The sequence below is a fragment of the Chrysemys picta genome, chromosome 12, assembly GCF_011386835.1.
Source record: "Chrysemys picta bellii isolate R12L10 chromosome 12, ASM1138683v2, whole genome shotgun sequence".
Lineage (NCBI taxonomy): Eukaryota > Metazoa > Chordata > Testudines > Emydidae > Chrysemys > Chrysemys picta.
In genome coordinates this window covers 41,146,158-41,168,048 of record NC_088802.1, presented here as the reverse complement: position 1 = coordinate 41,168,048, position 21,891 = coordinate 41,146,158, and the positions used below count along the sequence as shown (strand labels likewise).

The window sequence follows — 21,891 nt, the reverse complement described above, 5'->3', positions numbered from 1 at the left end:
GCAGTCATTCCTTCTCCACCTCTCAGCTTCTTATGGGGGAAATCCACCCCTTGGCAGAAGGCCAGCATGAGGGCTAGATGCCACTGAAGTTCTGCATAAGCATTGCTTGTGTTTGCTCTCTGCATGGGGGTGAATTTCACCCCCCTGTATGATTGGGGTTGTGAGGAAGAGGGCGGGGATGAAAGAATGAAGACGACGAAATCCGGCAAGCGGCCTTTCAGAGACAGCCTGACAGATGGCGCTCGCCATGGCAAATAACACCCTGCTACTGACCTGTTTTTCATGTATCTGAGGAAATCGGGGTGAATGACCAGATAATTGTCCAGACTGAAATCCTTACTGAATCTGTCCCGTGGTCTGGGCCTAGGGAAGGGAACGGAAATAGATTCAGGATAGGTGAGTGCTTGAACCACTCATTTCACTTTGTGAAAATAATCAGGCCCCATCATGCATGCTGCTAAGCAGGGCCGGTTCCAGACACCAGCTTGTCAAGCAGGTGCTTGGGGCGGCCGCTCCGGAGAGGGGCGGCATGTCCAGGTATTCGGCGGCAATTTGGCGGACGGTCCCTCACTCCACCTGGGAGCGGAGGACCTCCCGCTGAATTGCCGCCACAGATCGCGATCGCGGCTTTTTTTTAATTTTGTTTTGGCTGCTTGGGGCAGCCAAAACCCTGGAGCCGGCCCTGCTGCTAAGAGCTGAAACAGACAGAAATGATGCCAACTGATACTGGAGCATTTCCCAGAACAGCACAAAAACTTCACCTTCTTGTAGCTTTAGAATATAAGCAATTTGGGGCAGGGACCATCTTTTCATGGCATGTGTGTACAGGAATTAAAACAACGGGGCTCCGATCCCTCAATGGGGGATAAAGGACCAAATAACAATAAAGATGTGCCCATAATGGGTTTTTTGTTTCAACGGCAGCTCTGAAAAGCTCAAAGAAAAAATGGAAACTGAATTTTTTTAGAATTTTCGATGCATCGAAAAGTTTATAAAAATACTAGTTTGGGGTTGAATAAAATGTTTAGTTCGACCCAAAAGGAAATGGTTCATGTTGATGTTGAGATATTTTTCCCCTTTAAGTTCAAATAAATAAATGAATATGGTTAAAGGTTAATTCAAATCAAAAAGTCAAAACGTTTCATTTTGAAAACATCAAAAAACATGAAACAAAATGTTTCCATGTGTTCAGATTTTTCCTTTTTTGGTTTTTCCTCAACCAAAACAATTTGCCCAAATCTGCACAAACTTGGGAAATATTTTGGTTGGCCCAAATCTGCGGGGTTTTTGCTGGAAAAAAGTTTCAGTTGAAAAATGTCACCCAGCTCTAAACAGCACATTTCATTCAGGAGAATCACAAAGTATTTGACAAGCTACTGATGTACAGGCTGTAGCATTCAGACACCCATCACTGAAATGCAGCCACTTCTGGGGCAGCACGCGACAGCCATTCCTGCAGCAATGCACAAAGGAGCAGATGGGAAGTCTGACTTCTCCAAATGAAATGACAAGGGGAATTTTTTACGTAGCTCTGCACAAAGGGAGGTGAGGCTGCAGCAAGCTTCAATGTACAAAGACAGGGTCTATGGCAGTCTGTTTTACCCGAACTGGTCCAAAAATCCCTTCCTGACATTCTTGTTCAGCAGGAGAGCCTTCAGCCACTCAAAATCCCTCGCGCCCTCCAGGAAGTGAAGGTACTTGATCTCCTAGAAAACCCACCAAGGAAGAGTTAGTGGCCAACATCAAAGGGAGATGGGCATTAAAAATTAATAGCAAACAAAAGCCCGAATTCGCTGGATTTCTTGGGCACAGAGCCAAGGTCGGTTGTTGCTAATTATATCCCCTGGAAACAAAACAGGAATGTAACTGAGCAGCAATGACAGGTTTCAGAGTAGCAGCTGTGTTAGTCTGTATCCGCAAAAAGAAGAACAGGAGTACTTGTGGCACCTTAGAGACTAACAAATTTATTAGAGCATAAGCTTTCGTGGACTACATATGCATCCGAAGAAGTGGGCTGTAGTCCACGAAAACTTATGCTCTAATAAATTTGTTAGTCTCTAAGGTGCCACAAGTACTCCTGTTTTTCTTTGAGCAGCAATGGTTAGGTAGCTTGAGTGCATTTACTTGTAAAGAACAGCAAAAGACACACCCATTAGTTTCAGGGTGAAAATGATTGACACAGGTCTGAGCTCTGATAGCACAGTGATGAGCAAGACATAGGTTCATAGGTAGAGAGACAGGTGAGAGAGAGGGAAAAGACAAATTAGATCCGATCTATAACTACAGACAGAGAATCATTAACTCAGTAGTTCACACCCTTTTCAATACTGGACGCTCCCACCATCCCCAGATTTGCCCTCCCATTTACTGACATAGATAGGGCAGGGTTGTCATGCTGACAACTGGCAGACATTTGTTGGATAAATGGTTTATTTGCTGAAGAATGAAGTCTGGGGCCATCCAAAATTATTCAAGAACTTGACTCAAATTCACAAATAGTTTTGGCCAAAAACAAACAAACAAAAAATTAGAAAAGTTTGAATCACTTTGTTTCAACATTTTCAAAATGAAACATTTCAAATTTTCATTTTAAAACAATCTTTCATTTAGAAATGTAGCTAGATTTATTATAAAGAACAAACAAACAAAAACCAGTAAAAACCACCCCAAGAGAAAATGAACAAAAATTGTTTCAGGTCGACCAGAAACTAGTTTTTTGGGGGATTTTTCGATTTGGCCCCAGAACTGAAAAATCAATTGTTTGCTCAGCTTTAGTCATGACCCCGATGTCTGTTCCCAACCCCCAGCTGACAACCTCTCAAATCAGTTAGATACAATTAGATTCGATTGAACTGAAAAGTGATCCGAGGCCAACTTCTACCCCACAGCTTCCCCTGGATTTTCCCCAATAACCCAGCCATCGGAGGAGAATTCAGTGCACCAGAGTAACGTGATCTCACACCTCTACGGCAAATTTCATCTCAAAGGTGCCCATACCACTTTACAATGACTCAGCTATGAACACAGATCACGTCATCCACCTCTGGGATGAATTACAGTAGCTGATTAGCAGCCTACAACAACACTGCATAGTGCTTTAGAACAAGACGTGAAGAACACTATTTCAAACTGAAATTGCAGGGGGGGCGGATAGGTAAATGACACATAATCCGGCCATGACACTGGGATTAGTGCCTAGCTCTTGCCAAAATAAATGTAAAGGGATGTTTAATAACCATAAATGGTCAGGGCCTCAGTATGACGTCTCCTCCCAAAGGAGGAACATCCAGCATCGCACGGCGCTCTACCACCAGGCCACGTCAGGGCTGACTGAGGGGAAGAGCGACCCAACATAGCTTCTCTACAGCACTTGGATGGAAAGTCTTCATGGAACACCCAAGTATTGACCCAACCCATCTCTGCTCAGCTAGGAGAGCTGACAAAAATCACAGCACAAGGTGGCTGCAGGCCAAAAGCCTCTACCTTGGAGTGATATAGGGCAGAACGGAGTTGCATTAATGCCAACTGCCTGAACAGGTCATGTTTTTGAGTTGGATCCATGCCTTGCTACTGGCTGGGATGGAGGCCACGGAAGCGAGGAGCGTAGCAAGCCAGAAATGCTTTACTTTACTGTGTTGGCTGGCTCAGAGCACTTCCACAGCACACTGCAAAACAATTCCTAGAGTGACACAGATTAGTGCAGTGCTCAGAACCAGGGCCGCCCAGAGGATTCAGGGGGCCTGGGGTCTTCCCGCCGCCGAATTGCTGCCGAAGACCCGGCACTTCGGCGGTGGGTCCCGGGGCGGAAGGATCCCCCCACCGCCAAATTGCCGCCGAAGACCCAGAGCGGAAGAAGCTCCGGGGGCCCGGGCCCCACGACAGTTTTCCGGGGCCCCCGGAGCGAGTGAAGGACCCCGCTCCAGGGGCCCCGAAAAACTCTTGTGGGGGCCTCTGCGGGGCCCGGGGCTAATGGCCCAACTTGTCCCCCTGCCCCCCAGCAGCCCTGCTCAGAACCCTGGGCTACACCCCCAACACTCCTAAGCCCAGCTCCTCCAAGGTGCCTCACTCAGTGGGAGTTAGGGGCCTAAATACCTTTGGGGACCTGGACCCTAGCATCTAAATTGGGCTAGTTCAGCACCAGTTTGGCCACACCTACTTGGAATGACTCAAGTGTGCCTTGCCACTGTGGATGCTTGACTGGGCTAACTCGGGCTCCCAGACCCAGGCGTTCAGACCTGGGTTAACTCTGCTGTGACCTGATATGCCTCTGCCCTGCTGCCCTTCACATGGGTCAGGATCAGAAACACAGGCCATAGGCAAAGCAGAACCTTGCCAAGGGCATGTTACACACGTCATCTGCCTGACTTACTTTTCCCATTGGGATCTTGCTGAATTTGCTCCCCAGCACCACAATAGAGGCCACCAAGGAGTAGGCTGTGAATCCATAGAAGGACGTTTTTGTTCCCACGTCTTTTTCGTAACCTTTGATCACGGCACCACTCACCCTGGGCCAGAAAATCAAACAGAATTGCAAAGTCAGCAGCATCTTGGTTTAATCACTGGGCTGGCATTCACAGCAGGGCTGGGGGAACTGGTCTGGCCAAAATAACCTTGAACCAAAACTAGCGTTGAACCTGAGCCTCCTAGGAACCGCCTCACACTCTGGGCTGGACAGCCACAGCGGGAAATGAATCCAGATGGAACCTTCCCTGAGGCTCAGAAACATGCTGTTCGCAGGGCCGTCCCTACCCATACGCAAAGTACGCAGCTGCATAGGGCACCAGGAAATTTGGGGCACCACATTTCCTGGTGCCCTGCACAGCTGTGTGCTGCTGCAGCCCTTGCTCCAGCTCTTCCCCTGGGCCCCTGCCCCGCCCCCACTCCACCCCTTCCCCAAAGCCCCCACCCCTGCTCCGCCCCAGCCCCGCCTCTTCCCACCCCTGCTCTGCCCCAGACCCGCCCCCCCACTCCCCAGAGGACTGCTGCCTGGGTCGGGCCTGCACTCACTGGCGGCGGTAAGTGCAGCGACCTGGCCCCAGCCCGCTCCGCTCCGCCGGCTCCCAGCTGTGCCGCTGGTGAGTGCTGGGGGGCGGTTCCCCCTGCTTCCCAAGGCTGGGAGCCAGGGGAGCACAGCGGGCTGGGACCAGGAGCCAGCCCACCCACAGAGGCCTGGGGCCCCACACAGCCCCCCCGCAGGGGGGTGCGTAGGGCACCCAAATAGCTAGGGACGGCCCTGCCTGTTCACACTTTGTTTTGGATTCCCATCCCCATTTTCACTTGCAATCTCCGCACCTCTAGATCCCAGTGTGGCACTAGAAGTGACAAAATACCACAGCCACAGCTATAGTTTTTTGTCCCAGCCAGAAATAAGATGACCTGGGAATAGCATAAGAAAGCCCGTCCCTCTGAGATTTCCAGTCTGAACTACAGACCAGGGAGGTTTAAATAAGGTTGAGCACATAGGTTATTTAGCCTTGGACTTCGCAGGCCAGTAGCAATGACTTGGAAACAGGGTTAAAACATAAAAAGAACGAGGAGTACCTGTGGCAGCTTAGAGACTAACAAATTTATTTGAGCATAAGCTCATGGTTAAAACATGGCTCTGGAGTTTTTTGTGGGCTCATCTCTGTAGAGGGAGTAGAAGGGTGTAGAGGGGAGTGGGGGGATAGAGAAAAGTGCATGATGGAGAAAGGAAAGTAACAGGAAGCTGCGCCTCTTACCGGAACACGTAGTCATGGGAGTCGATCTCCTGGCCCATTCCAGAGTTGTTTAATATCCCCCCATTCCCCACCACGGCACAACTGATGCAGGTCGGCCTCTGCTTGCTGTTGTTGGCCAGGAGGACCTGCTGGTAGGGGTTGGGTGGCAGCATCGTTATGACCTCCTTCACCACTGAAACACAGACAGGTGGTTTCCATCAAGGAGGATGAGTGAAAGGTGCCTTTTTGGAGAGCTTTCGGGCTGGGAAGGGAACACCGGGAAAGTGCCATATGTGAACTAGCCTGTGGGCCATCTAGTTTGTTACCCCGTCTCTGACAGCAGCCACACGGGATGCGTCGGAGGCAATACCTTCACATCTTTGGAATGCAACAATACACCATGGAGGGAAATTCCTTCCTGATCCCAACTGGCAATCAGTTTATGGCCTGGAGCATGAGGGCTGACAGCCCACCTAACTGTTATCCTAACTAGTGTGGCTGCTGCTGCTGCCTTGCCTATTGGTATACTTGCCCATACCTTCTTGGATACTTAATACACTACTTGCTTCAAGAGTCCATCAAATAAAGGAGCCATCAAAAAAACACCATAGTCTTTGCAATGAAAAGAAACCATGGGCCCGATTCACCACTGCATTACGCTTGTTTGCCTTCAGTGAAACGCCATGACTTCAGTGGGGTTATATGGCACTGATGCAGTGGTAAATTAGGGCCCATGCCTCAGGGTCAGCACAAAATTGGGAGCTGATGGAGGGACTGGCCTGCTCTGGGAACTGACAAAGAAGTGGAAGACACCTCCCTGAGGAACCATTGAGGGTGTGTCCCAGCTTGGGAGTTCTGTCCCTGCACTGCGAGTGGGGAGAGGGCACCCTGTGAGCGTCAGGGAGGGGGCAGGCCCAGCCCAGCCCACCATCCCCTTGCTGGACTCACATGAGTAATTCAGCTCCATAAAGCCGAACGGTGGTTTGAAATGCTCCAGGCGTTCCCACTCGCTGTGGTTGAAGTGTCTCCTGTCTATGAAGAGCGTGATGTTGGGCAGGAAAAGGTCCCTCAGCCAGGCAGACTTGGCGGCTTTGGCCCGCACCGCATCGGGGCAGCGCTGGAAGCACAGAAGATAGGGTTGTAAGGAAGCAGACAAGGGTTACGTGATGGCCGCCATCTTAGCTGCCACACCAGGGACTGAGCCAGGGCCTTCACGCTGCAGCAGCTAAGTGCCAAGCCCTCCCAGACGCAGGCTGCGCTAGAATACCCACCCAGGGGCACTTGCTCTTGCCTCAGAAAAATGCCATTATGGTTTTATGATGCAGAGGCTGACCAGGCCTTGCTGAATGCGCTTGCTGCTCCTGCCCTGAACGAGGTCTCCATGGCCTTATGCTCCTCGACACAGAGCTCATGCCATGCACAGCAGGACATCCCCTTGCACCAGCTCTTAATGTGCATATCTGCCCAGGCCCCAACCACGCCTCCTTTCCTTGGAGCCACACCCCCTTCAGCCTCCGGGTCAGTCACTGTGGTGCACATCCCCTTACGGCTGCTTCCACTGGGTTACACGCCTCCCTGCTTTCTGCATCTCCTCCCACAATGCAGGCGGCGTGCTGCCAGCTCTGAATTAACCCATTTTAAAAATCAAAGGTAAAAGCATCACTCCCTTCAGTGTGCTTCTACTTGCAATGATCAGGAGTCGACTGTTTGCGTGCAGGAGCAACGGAAACCTGCGCCTGATCAGTTCGATCCTCCACCTGCAGGTACAGGCAGAGAGCAGCTCTGGCCTGGCTGAGCTTGAGCACAAACTAACTATATGGCTGTTTGCGGCACTGTTCTTTCAGAAGCCTGGAACTCGCAGGCCAGCCCTTTTTTATGTAACCCACACACCTCCTGAGTGTGGTGTTCGGTCCCCTCTAGTGGCACCGAAACCCTCTAGAGATTAATGAGTCTGGTCTACAGCCTTAGCTAAGGGCCATGTGGCTTTTAGCTCATGCAGTAGAGGCTCATGCATGTAGTTTCAGCGGTGCCCTGGTTCGATCCTGTTACACTATTATTATTATTATTGATTTGTGTTGCGATAGCACCTGGGAACCCCAGTCTTAGACCAGGACCTATTGGGCTGGGCCTGGTACAAACCCAGAACTGAAAGACACGTCCTGCCCCAAAGAATTTACAATCCCGCTCTAGCTGTGCTACCAGAAATAGAAGTAACAATAGGACTCACTGCAGCATGAGCTGGCTACGCCCAGCTCAAGTACTCCTTTGCAGGAAGTTAGGGCCCTGAGCTTATCTGGGTTTAAGAGGCTGCCTTAGGCCAGCATTGTAGCAAATCTCACAAGCCGCATCAGCCCTTCAGGCTGCACTTTGGGCAGCTCAGCAAAGTGAGCGCTGATTGGCAGGAAGAAACTTCCCAAAATCTAGTTACTTCCTGCAGCAAGTTCGTTTTAAGCCCCAAGCTAGGGTTACCATATTTTGAGTGTCCAAAAAGAGGACACTCCACAGGGCCCCGGCCCTGCCCCCAGCCCTGCCCACGCCCCCACCCCAACTCCACCCCTTCCCCAAAGTCCCTGCCCCAACTCCGCCCCCTCCCCTGCTTCCCACGAACATTTCATTTGCGGGAAGCCTGAAGCAGGCTAAGCTGAGGGGAGGAGGCACGGCCGAGTCTGGCCCCCCTCCCCAACCGAGCGGCTCCCTCCGGCCCCCGGCCCGGCCCCAGTCCCCAGCCCCGCCGGGCCAGCCCCCGGCCCCGCACCGCCGGCCCCCGGCCCAGCACCTCCGTATTTTCCCGGACATGTTCGACTTTTTGGAATTTCCCCCCCGGACGGGGATTTGAGGCCCAAAAAGCCGGACATGTCCGGGAAAATCTGGACGTATGGTAACCCTATGCCCAAGCTTCTGTCTGCGGCTCCAACTCCCTGAAGCTTTAAGGCCTACTCAAGGATTATTGCAGTACAAAATGGGTTGATTTCTGAGCCTATAGCATTGACTGGAAGATTAACTAAACTCTGCTCAAGGCCGTGCGCTAGTTAAAGGCACCTTAATTACTTGTAGGACAGCTGCACAAGCCCTGCCTGCATTCATACTCATCAGCACTCTTCAGATACGCAGGGAAATCATTGGTTTCAGAGTAGCAGCCGTGTTAGTCTGTATCCGCAAAAAGATCAGGAGTACTTGTGGCACCTTAGAGACTAACAAATGTATTTGAGCATAAGCTTTCGTGGGCTAAAACCCACTTCAGCAGATGCATGCAGTGGAAAATACAGTAGGAAGATATATATATATATATACACACACACACACACACACACACACACACAGAACATGAAACAATGGATGTTACCACACACACTGTAACAAGAGTGATCAGTTAAGGTGAGCTATTACCTTAATAAATGGATACAAATCAGACATCAAGAATTATAACATTAAAAACCAGCTGGAGAACATTTCAATCTCCCTGGTCACTCGATTACAGACCTAAAAGTCACAATATTACAACAAAAAAACTTCAAGAACAGACTCCAACGAGAGACTGCTGAATTGGAATTAATTTGCAAACTTGACACCATTAAATTAGGCTTGAATAAAGACTGGGAGTGGATGGATCATTACACGAAGTAAAACTATTTCCCCATGTTTATTTCCCCCCCCCCCCCAGTTCCTCACACCTTCTTGTCACCTGCTGGAAATGGGCCATTTTGATTACCACTACAAAAAGTTTTTATTTTTTTTTTCTCTCCTGATAATAGCTCACCTTAACTGATCACTCTCGTTACAGTGTGTATGGTAACACCCATTGTTTCATGTGCTCTGTGTATATATGTAAGGGTGCGGACTCACCCCTGCAGCACCCCCTACTGGTTGCTTCGGGGAATCAGCTCATCCAGCATCTGGAGTGCCCTCTGCAGGCCGGTGATCTGCCTTGTCCCGATTTCTGGCCCCTGTGTCCCTCCCAGGACCCAGTGCCCCTATTACTGGGATGCTGCCCGCTGGCAGTACCCCACAGATCTGGGTCTCCCCTCCCTGGGGAAACCCCACCCACTATCCCAACCTTGCCTCAGCACTAGGCCACTGCCAGTCACCAACTAGCCCCCACTCCCTGGGGCAGACTGCAGTATAGGCCACTCATCACTGGCAAGGGGGGTTTGGACCTGCTGCCTTGGCCTAGTCCTGGGCTGCTCTCTGCAACCCCCAGTACCCATTGGCCTAATACTAGGCCACAGCCTGGGGCTTTCCAGGCTGGAGCTCCCCAGCCCTGCTCCACTACAGGTACCCTATGTCTAGCTCTCTGCAGCCAGGCCCTTCTCTCCCTGAACACAGAGAGAAACTGTAGCCTGAGTGCCTGGCTCCCTGCCTTTATAGGGCCTGCTGAGTCTGTTTGGGACATTGCCCCAGCTGCAGCCACTTCCCTCAGTCAGCTCAGCCTTCACAATGCCTGCTTCCTAGGCTATCTCAGGCCCTTCCAGGCCTGAGCAGGTGTCCACCCTGCTACAATATATATATATATATATATATTCCTACTGTATTTTCCACTGCATGCATCCGATGAAGTGGGTTTTAGCCCACGAAAGCTTATGCTCAAGTACATTTGTTAGTCTCTAAGGTGCCACAAGTACTCCTGTTCTTTTTAGGGAAATCATTGTGACATATTCTTGATTGTGAATGCTGCAGGCGTTATTTGGAAAGCTCACAGATGCTCACAGCCAGTTGCCTTAGAATCCCTGAGACTCCCACCGCTGGCACGCAGTGGTAGGTCAACAAACCACAAAGGGGATGTGTTGAGTCTAATCCATGGGTTGGCTGGAGTTACACGTTCCCTTCTGTGGCCTGTCCACACAGAATGTGAGTCTGTTACTCAAGCATCACATCATTGGGCGGCTGCCCAGATAGTTCTGTATCTGTGAGATTTTCATCCCTGCTTCTGCACGCTGACAGCATCTACTGTCCAAGGCTCCTCAGACAATTTCACTAGCCCTGTGGCCTCACCCCACTGATGTGAGTTATTGTTATTTGTATTAAGGTAGTGTAACCCACACACCTCTTGAGTGTGGGGTTCTGTCCCATCTAGTAGCACCGAGACCACTTAGCGAGAGAGAGAGAAAATGAGTCTGTTCTACAGCCTTAGCTAACAACCAGTTGGCTTTTAGCTCATGCAGTAGAGGCTCATGCACTATGTTCCAGAAGTCCTCGGTTCAATCCTGCCTGGCGACGACCGGGGTCAGTTGGCATTACAGTAGTACCTAGAGATCAGTGCTGCTAACACACAGTCAGGCAACCCCTGCCCCCAAAGAGCTTACAATTAACTAGTCAAGATAGCCAAGAGCGGGAGAAAGGAAGAATTATTATCCCCATTTTACAGATGAGAAAGAGAGGTGAAGTGACTTGCCCAAGGTTACACTGAAAATCTGTGGCAAAGCTAGGTATAGAACCCAGGGCTCCTGAACCCTACCCCCATTTGACTGCTATAATCACAAGAGCCTTCTTCTTCTTGAGCTAGGTGAGTATTAAGCCATGTTACAGGTGGGGAAACAGAGGCATTGGACCAGTACGGGCTGGACTTTCAGTGGTGCTAAGCACCCACAGCTCCCATTGATTTCAGCTGTACATTCTGAGAAACACCACTGCCTTCCACTGAGATCAGAATCCAGCCTGGTGCATACCAAAGGCAATGGGGACAGCCACAGTGTGTGCCAGCGTAACACCGACAGACCCCACTTGTCGGTGGCGGGATCAAACCTGGGGCCTCGGGGAGCTTAAAGCATTGGCCTCTACTGCATGAGCTAAAAGCCAACTGGCTCTTAGCAAAGGCTCTAGAGCAGAGTCATTTTATCTCTCTCGCTAAATAGTCTCGGTGCCACTAGAGGGGACACAACACCACCCGCAGAAGGTGCGTGGATTACACCAGGTTCCAGGTACTAGCTGCCTTTGGGCACAGGTGGATTTCCTGAATAGCTTTGAAAGCTGCAAATGAAGATGAATGGTCTGGCAGAGGCCTGGAAGGCATCTACAACTCTCTGAGCCCAGCAATGGCGAAGCAGGAAGGACGGAGGGCAAAGCCCCACACAACGCTGCTTCGCCAACAGAGGAAACTGCGCTGTGCGCGCAAGTGCTGCCAGTCTCCTCTTTTGCGGTTATCGTGTGACACTCGTCTATTACACTAATGGGAACACACCTAATTCTATTTCCCTTTTTTTTTTTAAATGAGTGCAGTGTAGAGAACAGTGCAGGATGTTCCTGCATGTCTATTGTTATCCATGCAAATACCGTATCAACAGCAAAGCGTTATTTAACTTGGGCGGTTTGGTCTCTAGTGACTCAGGTCATTCCTTCTCTGCCGGCAGCTGCATGACACTGCTCCAGGCTTAGAGCTTGTCACAAGCTCCTAAATTCACACAGAGACAGCGTGGCACAATAGGTGGGTGGATGATTTCTAGGGGAAAACCCAGTGAAGCAAGATGTGCAGGAGATGGTGAATCAGTAACAAGCGCTGCTTCTCCCCTGAGACTCACTATCAGAACCTTTGCACCCTTAGGGGCTGAATGATGGGTCATATTTTGGGTGAAATCTAAAACATGAGGTCCTGACATATGTGTTCATTAAATATCCCCTGCCACTTTTTGTAAGACTCTGGGAGCCTCATCCCCCATGTGCTGGCCAAAATCCAACGCGAGCAATTAAGTTCTGCCTAGCGAAATTTTGTGTAGTTTTAGCTGAATAAGGTGTCCTTAACTTCCTGTCTTAAACTGACACCCAGTGTCACTTTGTGCTGGTCTGCCAGCCACTGCTCTCCACCCCAGAGATAGCTGCATTGGAGCAGTGGGCAACGTGATTTCTATGGGGACAAAGTTAATACATTCATTTGGGGATCCATTTGTGACCCAAAAACCCCTTAATGACAACTGGCAAGGCGGGTTACAGGAATATCGTGATTCTGGGTGTGTACATTCTGGGTCACCAAAGAATGTCATGGGAGTTCTTACTGGTCATTCATAGCATTGTGAAATGTATGTACACATACTATTGGAGTTATGTACATATACTGAAAATATGTTTTAAAGTCTGGATCAAGGCAGAGCTGACAAATAGGCTTTTTGTCAGACAAGGGATGTTTACTGACTGGGTGCGCTGTGGAAAAGTAAATTACGTATTGTCTCATTCACAGTGGGTCTCCTGTCACCTGTTTATGCTGAATGCCGATGAAAGATTGTAAGAATTTCAGAAAGAAACTAACAGGTAGAAAAATACAGTGGGAGAAGAGAACCTTATATGGAGATACACTTCAAAGGTTTGCTGGACTATATTTGGGGAACAAAAAAAGACACCCCAGCATCCTGCACCTAGGAAGTAAATGGGCAGTGCATTTACATTCATGAAAATGGGATCACAAGCAGATTTGGTTGGAAACATAGCAGGAGACTTTGGGCGAGATAAGACTTCTTTAGACAGGAGATTAGCCTGTTAAGTTTAGTCTCTATGACTTTATGTGTAACCTTTTGTTTCTCTCACCCTTACTCCTAGGTGCCGACTTTCTTAAACACACCCCTGACCGACAAAAGTTTTACCAACGAAAGTGCAGTGTAGACATGGCTGTGTCGACACTGCCACTTTCAGCGCAAAAAGTTTAGTCATTCGGGGGGGGGGGGTGTTTTTTCACACCCCTGACCGACAATAGGTTTACTGATGAAAAGCGCCGGTGTGGACAGCACTGTGTTGGCGTGAGACACTCTCCCGCTGACAAAGCTACCATCCCTCATTGGGGGTGGCTTTATTTTGTCGGCAGGAGAGCGCTCTCCATCCTGCCGACAAAGAGAGGCTACACTGCATACCTTACAGCAGCACAGCTGTAGCAGCACAGTTGTGTTGCTGTAAGGTGCACAGTGTAGACATAGCATGAGTTAACACTGACATAATAACTGAGGGTACGTCTACGTTACCCGCCGGATCGGCGGGTAGTGATCGATCTCTGAACGTGCTCCCCATCGACTCCAGAACTCCACCGCTGCGAGAGGCGGAAGCGGAGTCAACGGGGGAGCGGCGGCCGTCGATCCTGCGCTGCGAGGATGCGAAGTAAGTCAATCTAAGGCTACATCTACACTACAGGGGGGAGTCGATTTAAGATACGCAAATTCAGCTATGTGAATAGCGTAGCTGAATTCGACGTATCGCAGCCGACTTACCCTGCTGTGAGGACGGCGGCAAAATCGACCTCCACGGCTTCCCGTCGACGGCGCTTACTCCCACCTCTGCTGGTGGAGTAAGAGCGTTGATTCAGGGATCGATCCCCGAGAGGTCGATTTCTACCCGCCGATTCAGGCGGGTAGTGTAGACCCAGCCTAAGATACGTTGACTTCAGCTATGCTATTCTCATAGCTGAAGTTGTGTATCTTAGATTGATCACACACACACCCCCTCCCGCCCCCAGTGTAGACCAGGCCTTAGCTTCACATTTAGCACCCCTTCAAGATGAATTGGAAGAGTTCTCACATCCTCGGGTGTTGCTGTTTCTTTCTTTGTGACTCAATACACAGACATCTTATTTGTATTGTGATGGCTATCACCACTTCATTGCTAGAAGGGACTGAACTGAAACGGGATCATATAATATAATAGTATCTGGAGTAGTTATGAATCACTGTTGCTCTTTAAACCACAAGGTAAATATGTAAGTGCTAAAACCCAGCCATTCTCTTACCTCTCCTGTTTGGCACGGTCACTGACTTCACTGCAAGAAAAAGTACAGATGGATACAACACATGGTTCTAATAGGGGTGTCCAACTGAACAAAACATAGTTCCAGGTGGCACAAAAACTGAAATTTCTGTTTTCTTTCCAAAACAAAATTCAGCCCAAAATGATTTTTTCCCCCCAGTTTTTCATTTAGTTAGGGTTTGGGTTGTTCTTTTTACCTCCTTTCAAAGATTTTAAAACAAAACTCCCTAAATTTCAAAACAAAAACCATTTTGACTTTTTTTTTTAAATTCGTTTAATTATTTATTTAGATGAAACTGGTTGCTGCATTTCACCGGACTTGGGGAATGGTTTCAGTCACCCTGAAATTGCATTTTTTGGGGGAGGGGGGAAATTAACTCAGCTCTACATGACACCCCATCCCACTCTTGTGGTCATTAATATTTCCATTCTTCTCACCACAGTCATCAATAATTCCAAGTGTGGATGATAAAAGTTAATCTCCGCCTTCTCCAAAGTAATTACAGCCCTGGGGAGGGAGACATCTGATGAGATACCAGAGAGTGACAGTCACGGCTCCTTTAAGTGCTTTCTCTGCCAGGGCACTGAGCTTGGCGAGGATTGGCAGGGGAAAGGTTCTGAATTCAACTCCCTCATGGTTCACCCTGTGAGAGTTCTCTGCATATTTGTTATGAGCTGGCAGGACCTGAGAGATGCAGAAAACATGAGTGTGACCGGGGAAGGGAGGGGGTGGAGAAGCAGAAATGAAAGGTAAAAGTCTTTGATGTTGCCAGTCTGGATATGGGAGAAACACCTAGCTGCCTTCACGTTCTGTAGACTCCAGAATAAACCCTGAAAACTTGGCATTTGGGTTTATGTTTCTCATGGGCTTTATTGATTTGCCTCAGGAAGCCATTTATGGGGCTGAAATGACAAGATCTGATCTTCTCATGATCTTTCCACACACCAAGATCTGAAATGTGGCAAGAAGACCAGATGAGCTAGTGTTTGAGCCCAATAATTACTCGCTGGGAAAAAAACTATACACAAATACAAATAGGCTCTGAGTCTACCTCATCCCATATTCCTTCTAAAAATGCAAATATTCCCTTTCATTCCCTGCTGGGAGACCTACTCGATGCTTCTTTATGATTTGGACTATGCCCCCAGACACAAAGATGCCACTATTTCAAGCTTATTAATGGGTGGTCAAACAGGGATCCACCAGGCAGTACACTGGGGCAGAGGGATTTATTTCTGGTGGGATAGAAGAGGGAGGGGGGAAGGATTTTTTTTTTTTTTTTTGCAGAAAAATAAGGACTGTCCCTCCTAAATATGTACAATTGGCCTGTGTCAGAGGCTAATCCCAGGGTTGGGCTGGGCAAGGTGTATTAAGGTGAACTCTGCTTCCTCTCAGTAGTTATATATTAAACTCTATTGTTTTGAATGAAAGGCCAAATTCTGCCCTGCCTTACAATCCACACATGCCTCCTTCATTTGCGCTCAGGGCATCTCCTGTGCATGCAGCTACCTGTCCATGCCAGAGGCTAATCAAGAAATCCCTGAAAATATGTGACTTGGAAAAACTAATGTGGAGGCTAACAAGGAGGTAGATTTATAGGAGACCGTCCAGCTGTATACATGGCCAGAACACATAGTAATCACTTACTGACTGAGAGGATGAACTGTCCAAGAGATAGCGGTCCTCAAAATCCCACTGAGGCTCGGACTTGAAGTCGGCAATCCTCAGCTTTCTCTTTTCTGTCACTGGAGGAGCCTGAGTCGTGGCATTCTGCATTGTGGGAGCGGCCACATTCCGCACCGGGAGGCTGGGATGAACCTTGCCTTTTGTAGAGGGTCTCAGAGCACTGAGCTTAGTTGACACAGGGGCCTTCTTTGGTTTTGGTTTTGCTTGGTCTTGGTATATGGTCTTTGCATTGGCTTCCTTCCCCTTGGGTGCTGGTAAGGCACTCTTAGCCTGGGTTTGCATCTTGTTGGATGCTGATATTACATTCTTATCCTCTGCTTGCTCCTCCATGGCCTCTCCTTCATCTGCTGCCATTCTCTTAACCATATCTTGCGCCGGCCTATTGCTGTCTGTGTCCAGTATCACATTTCGCTGGCTCGAGGAATCCCCTTCAACGGGCACAGTGTGGAGCTTGTTCTGTTGGATGACCGTTTCTTTGGTATCTTGCAAATAAATGACTGGCCTAAATGTAATAAAAAGAAAGGCAAATACACCACATGTACTTCAGCCGAATGACACCCCCTCCATCCCCTTTACCACATTAACAGCTCTTACCCTCCAAACGTTTTATGAACCTACTGAGTACAGCAGTTACCCTCTCTAGGGCTCCACTTTTGTAACCTTCACTGAGTTTCTGCAGGGAATTGTCATTATGCGTTGCTCAAAGGAGACCTGCCTGAACTGGTTTATGATTTAGCCATAAAATGGATATTCAGCACCTTGGACCCATCAGACATGAATCATGTGATTTGCCCCCCTCCACCCATGTAATAAATCAGACGTAATTCAGACTATTATACAGATGGTTTTTGAAATATTCATGACCAGCGGTAGCTGGAAATCAATGTAGGGGCAGGGAGGAACCTATTTGCAGCTAGGCACAATCCATAGCAATCATCCCAGGACAGTGCCGCATCCCACATGAAAGAGACAGGACTATGGTGTAGTAAACAGAGCAGAACCTTTATTCAGGATACTGGACAAACACTCTACCTGTAGCCCCCTTGCTCTCCAGCTTGCATTCTCGCTGAGTAATGTTGATGCACTTCACAGTTCCCAGCCAGAATGGGTCTGACACCTGGTCCAGATTTGGCATTCATGGAGTATACTGTGGGCACTGCTGCTTTTCAACAGTTAGAATAACAAGCATGATGTTGGGAAGAGTCATCTGATGTCTAGAAAAACTTCTGTGCAGGCTGCAGGGATACCAGCTACATACCGCTTAACCTAACAAGGTGCAAATGGGGGAAACTAGGGCACAATTCTGAGATGCTGGGTGTCCCCTACTCATACTGAAGTCAATAGAAGGGGATTGTGCTCAACACCTGGCAGGATCAAGCCCCATGTGCGACCCAGAGCCAAAATCAGGGACACCAGGAAGTGATTAGAGCAAGGTAAGGTCGGAATGAGGTAGGATTTGTTTCTGTAGCGGAAATGGCACTTTCTATGCAGTCTGCATTTCCAAAGTATGGAACGTACCGCAGTCCGAGTCAGAGAACACTGACTGCCCCTTCCTTGCAGTGACTAGGGACCTCTACTGAGCTGGTACAGAGCACTGATAAATGCTTGTTTTAAGGAGAATCATCAGTAGAGCCCTGCATGGTTCCAAAATTTATATTCGCATGCGAACCACAAACAAGTTACTTGGAAGCAGATATCCACAGATATGAAGCGGATATCCGCAGATTTGCAGGGCTCTAACGATCAGTCCCAATGTGACCAGGTACATCCCAGCCTTCCAGTGAGCTCAATGGAGCATTCGTGGGCAACAGCAGCACAGCAGAAGGCCAATAAAAGGGGTAAAGACACAGCACCAAATCCTGCCGTTTGGGGATTACATGTGAAAATCCATCGTGCATATGTACTGTAAATGCTGCGCTAGCCCAGGGCAGGGAATGGCAGCAGCTGGATGGACCTGCCATACAAGGGGCCTAAAACCACCTGCAAGCAATGGGGCAAAGCAGCCTGAAAGTCACAAAGCTTCATCTTTCACATAAATGGGCTTCAAGGCTGCAGGCTCAATAGAATAGTTCTGCCTCTTCCCACAGTTCCAGTTTCACTCCAGGCTGACTGTCACAGCTGGCTCGTGGGCAGCCAGACCTAGTGGTCAGAGCCAGGCTCCACAGTCACGAGACAGGAGTCAACAGTTGGTCAGGTCAGGATACTGAGATATCAGAAGCAGGAGACAAAGTTGAGAGCAGAACCAGGAATCTGTAACCAGAGTCAGGCCGGGTCAGGATACCAGGGGGTCAGAGGCAGGAGGCAAACTGTGATCGGAACCACAAGTCGGACACCAGGAGTCAAGCCGTGTCAGAATGCCACGAAGCCAAGCCAGGGAAGCAGGAGCAAGAGGCACCCATTCCAGAACAGGGTGACTCTCAGCTGCATGGACAACTTCCTGTTTCTGTGCTGGACAAACACTCTACCTGTAGCCCCCTGTGGACCAATCAGGACCTCCAGCATTCTGCCAATCAAGTTCCAGGACTGGAGTCCTCTGTCAGGGTTCAGCTTTTGCCCTAGCTCCTGTTAGCAAGTCCCTGGGTGGCAGGTTGGAACTTACTAGCTCCTAAGAGTCCTGTGGCGCAGAGTTCAAGACCTACAGTTCCTGATGCTGATTAACGAAGGGCATAAATGCAAATTCGCAATTTGCAAATGCAAATTCAACACCATTAATCTGGGCTTGAATAGGGACTGGGAGTGGCTGGCTCATTACAGAAGCAGCTTTTCCTCTCCTGGAATTGACACCTCCTCATCTATTATTGGGAGTGGACTACATCCACCCTGATTGAATTGGCCCTGTCAACACTGGTTCTCCACTTGCGAAGTAACTCCCTGCTCTCCATGTGTCAGTATATAATGCCTGCATCTGTAACTTTCACTCTATGCATCCGAAGAAGTGAAGTTTTTACTCACAAAAGCTTATGCCCAAATAAATCTGTTAGTCTTTAAGGTGCCACCAGACTCCTTGTTGTTTTTATAGATACAGACTAACACGGCTACCCCCTGATACTTGTCACTGTTACAGTGTTACTTTCTCACATATTTTTAGTCCCCACCCCCTTTTAAGTGGAAAAAAAGGGAGGGTCCTCCCCCCCTCACACACTTTCTCTAAAACCCCCTCCTCCCCGGAGATCCTTAAAAACCCTTGAAAAGCCAAAACATTTTTGTTGTTGTTGGACAAATGAAAAGTAAACATGAAAACCAACAAACGAAACAAAAACTACATTCTGTTTTTTGACCATCCCAGATTTTTGCAACATGTTTGCAAAGTGCTTTGCGCTCCTGAAATGGAAGATAAAATGGGGCTAATCCTGCCCCCCACCCCCACCCAACCCTAACCCCAAATGCAGGACTACCAGGCTCAGAAAGCTAAGTTACCATGGTAGTGGTCCATGTGGGGTGTCGTGTCATGGAGAGGCTATGCAGGAAGCCTCCACAACATCTGTGCAGGGCCCTGATCCATTGATCTCTGCACTGGTGCAAGACAGGGGATTTGACTACGGACATGGGATTTGCAAACTATACACTGACACTTGCTTTTAAAAATATATTGGTTTTAAGGAAACATTGTTCCATGCGGCTCTACTGTATAGAGGTAATAACTACCTGGGTCGTATGTCACATACTAGTGCAGAGTGCTTCTGTCTTTTGGCTCGTCAATCCAATGGCTTCATACATGCGTCATTTGACATGCAACAGGCAAAGGGACACATCAGCAAGTCCCCGGGAATTTTAGAGCGGTTACATTTTTTAGAGTTGTTACATTTTGAAATACACTGTATAAAATGCCAACATTTTCAGAAATAGCCTCCAATACAGTGTGAGCGTAATTACATCCGTTTGGAAGTCCCATTGCCTGATTTACAGATACAACCAGGTAATTAGGTCTTTAAATGGATGCAGCTGGAAGTGCCATTATTTCCACCTGCAGTAATGGAGGCTGGGGTGATCCCCAGCCAAAAAAACAGAGCCAAAATGTTTAGGTTTTTCTTGAGAAAATTCACTGTTGTCTGCATGCTTTCGAAAGGACAGACAGGCCTTGTCCCCATAGGAAAGTTCTTTGGTATAAACTAAGGTGTGAACTGAAATCGATATAATTTTACCAGTATAACCCCCGTGAGGATACTGTTGTTCCAACAACCCCCTGCACACACTTTTATTTATATTGCTTATGGGGTTTAAGCTAAACCAGGGGTTGGCAACCTCTGGCACACAGCTCGCCAGGGTAAGCACCCTGGTGGGCCGGGCCAGTTTGTTTACCTGCCACGTCGGCAGGTTCGGCCGATCATGGCTCCCACTGGCCGTGGTTTGCCGTCCCAGGCCAATGGGGGCGGCGGGAAGCCGCGGCCAGCACATACCTCGCCCGCACAGCTTCCCGCAGCCCCCATTGGCCTGGGACGGCGAACCGCGGTCAGTGGGAGCCGTGATCGGCCGAACCTGCTGACGTGGCAGGTAAACAAACTAGCCCGGCCCGCCAGGGTGCTTACCCTGGCGAGCTGCCTGCCAGAGGTTGCCGACCCCTGAGCTAAACCAAAAAAAGCCACACCTACTCTGGAATAAGAGTGTCCACATGGAGGTCAGTTTAAATTCACACCTTAGGTTATACTGAACAAACGTCCTGGCCCCAGTCATTGAACTCAACCCAATACCTCTTGACTTTCTCAGTGAGGACAGATCTTGGTGGGTTAAACTGCATGGAACAGTTCCTTTGGGAAGGATCCCACGACTGTACTGCTGGGTTGCTTTCTATAATGTTATTATCTGCATTATATGAATGCCCTGATTCCGAGTCCGACTTTCCTTTGTTTGTTTGTTTGTTTGAGATTACCAGTATAATTTTGGCTCAAACTCCAAATCAACTCAGATTGCCGAGCAAGCGTGATGATTCAGCTGCCCCACACCTGACGGGGCTCTTTGTATCTCATTCTGCTCAGAGGTAGGTTTCTTTCCCTGGCTCCCTAAAATAATTGAATTTGGAGAGTGGCAGAGTTGGCTTGGATGGTATTTTAGCCCTTGAAATGTAGTCTGAGTGCTTATTTCGGTTAAGGAAATTTGCACTACCTGTATATTGATTCCCTACTTTGCACTAGTGCAAAGCGTTTGCATTAAGGGTTTGCTTTGATGCAAATTTCCCTAAATTAGACAAGCCCTGAATTAGAGGTTTTAGAAAACTTTAAATATATTTTATGCATACATAACAATTGTATTAATGGAATATCTGCAGTATTGTTTATATAAATAATGTTTTAATTTAATATTTAGTCAAGAGACGTGATGATTTACATAATGTACCATCTTTCTTGTACCGATATTACCCAGATCTTGCTTCTTGCTTTCTAGTGCAAGGTTTTGGGTGTGGGTGTACACACACACACACACACACACACACACACACACACACACACACACCAGTATATAAAAAGTTTCACACTTAGAGCTAGAGAGATTAGAGAGAGTACACTACATGGATAGTTTGTTTTAGAAGGAGCTGGATCTCTTACCTGAGAAGACATTTTTCTGCAAAGCCGAAGAAGGAGCTAAAAGAGACAACGAGGAACAGAAAGACTGTCACAAAAATGGGCCAGAAGATCAACCGGGGCACCTTAGCAAATCTCCGGAGAGATCGCATGGTCTCGCTTTAGCCAGGACTGGAGGTGTTCTCCTTCCCTGCTACAGGTGTATTGCACAATGAACAAACTGGCCGTGTCACTCCTCAGATATCCCTGGCCAGTAGGTGCACACCCTCTGTCCCAA

At 48.6% G+C, this 21,891-nt stretch overlaps 1 protein-coding gene across 2 annotated transcripts in view; it reads right to left on the bottom strand.

Moving 5' to 3' along the window:
• The window catches only part of ST6GALNAC1 (ST6 N-acetylgalactosaminide alpha-2,6-sialyltransferase 1), a 27,892-nt gene extending 6,001 nt beyond the window's left edge, over window positions 1-21,891 (bottom strand). Inside the window, exons 1-7 of one of the 2 annotated variants that reach the window (XM_005297543.4) lie at window positions 21,639-21,891; window positions 16,060-16,600; window positions 6,648-6,816; window positions 5,721-5,892; window positions 4,370-4,505; window positions 1,603-1,706; window positions 274-363 (exon numbers count right to left, since the gene is read on the bottom strand). In XM_005297543.4, the coding sequence (XP_005297600.2) occupies window positions 274-363; window positions 1,603-1,706; window positions 4,370-4,505; window positions 5,721-5,892; window positions 6,648-6,816; window positions 16,060-16,600; window positions 21,639-21,766 (1,340 nt within the window). In that variant the 5' untranslated portion in view covers window positions 21,767-21,891. Of the gene's footprint in view, window positions 1-273; window positions 364-1,602; window positions 1,707-4,369; window positions 4,506-5,720; window positions 5,893-6,647; window positions 6,817-16,059; window positions 16,601-16,692; window positions 16,821-21,638 lie in introns of those variants that run through there. The other variant, XM_042841157.2, reaches the window with a different exon arrangement.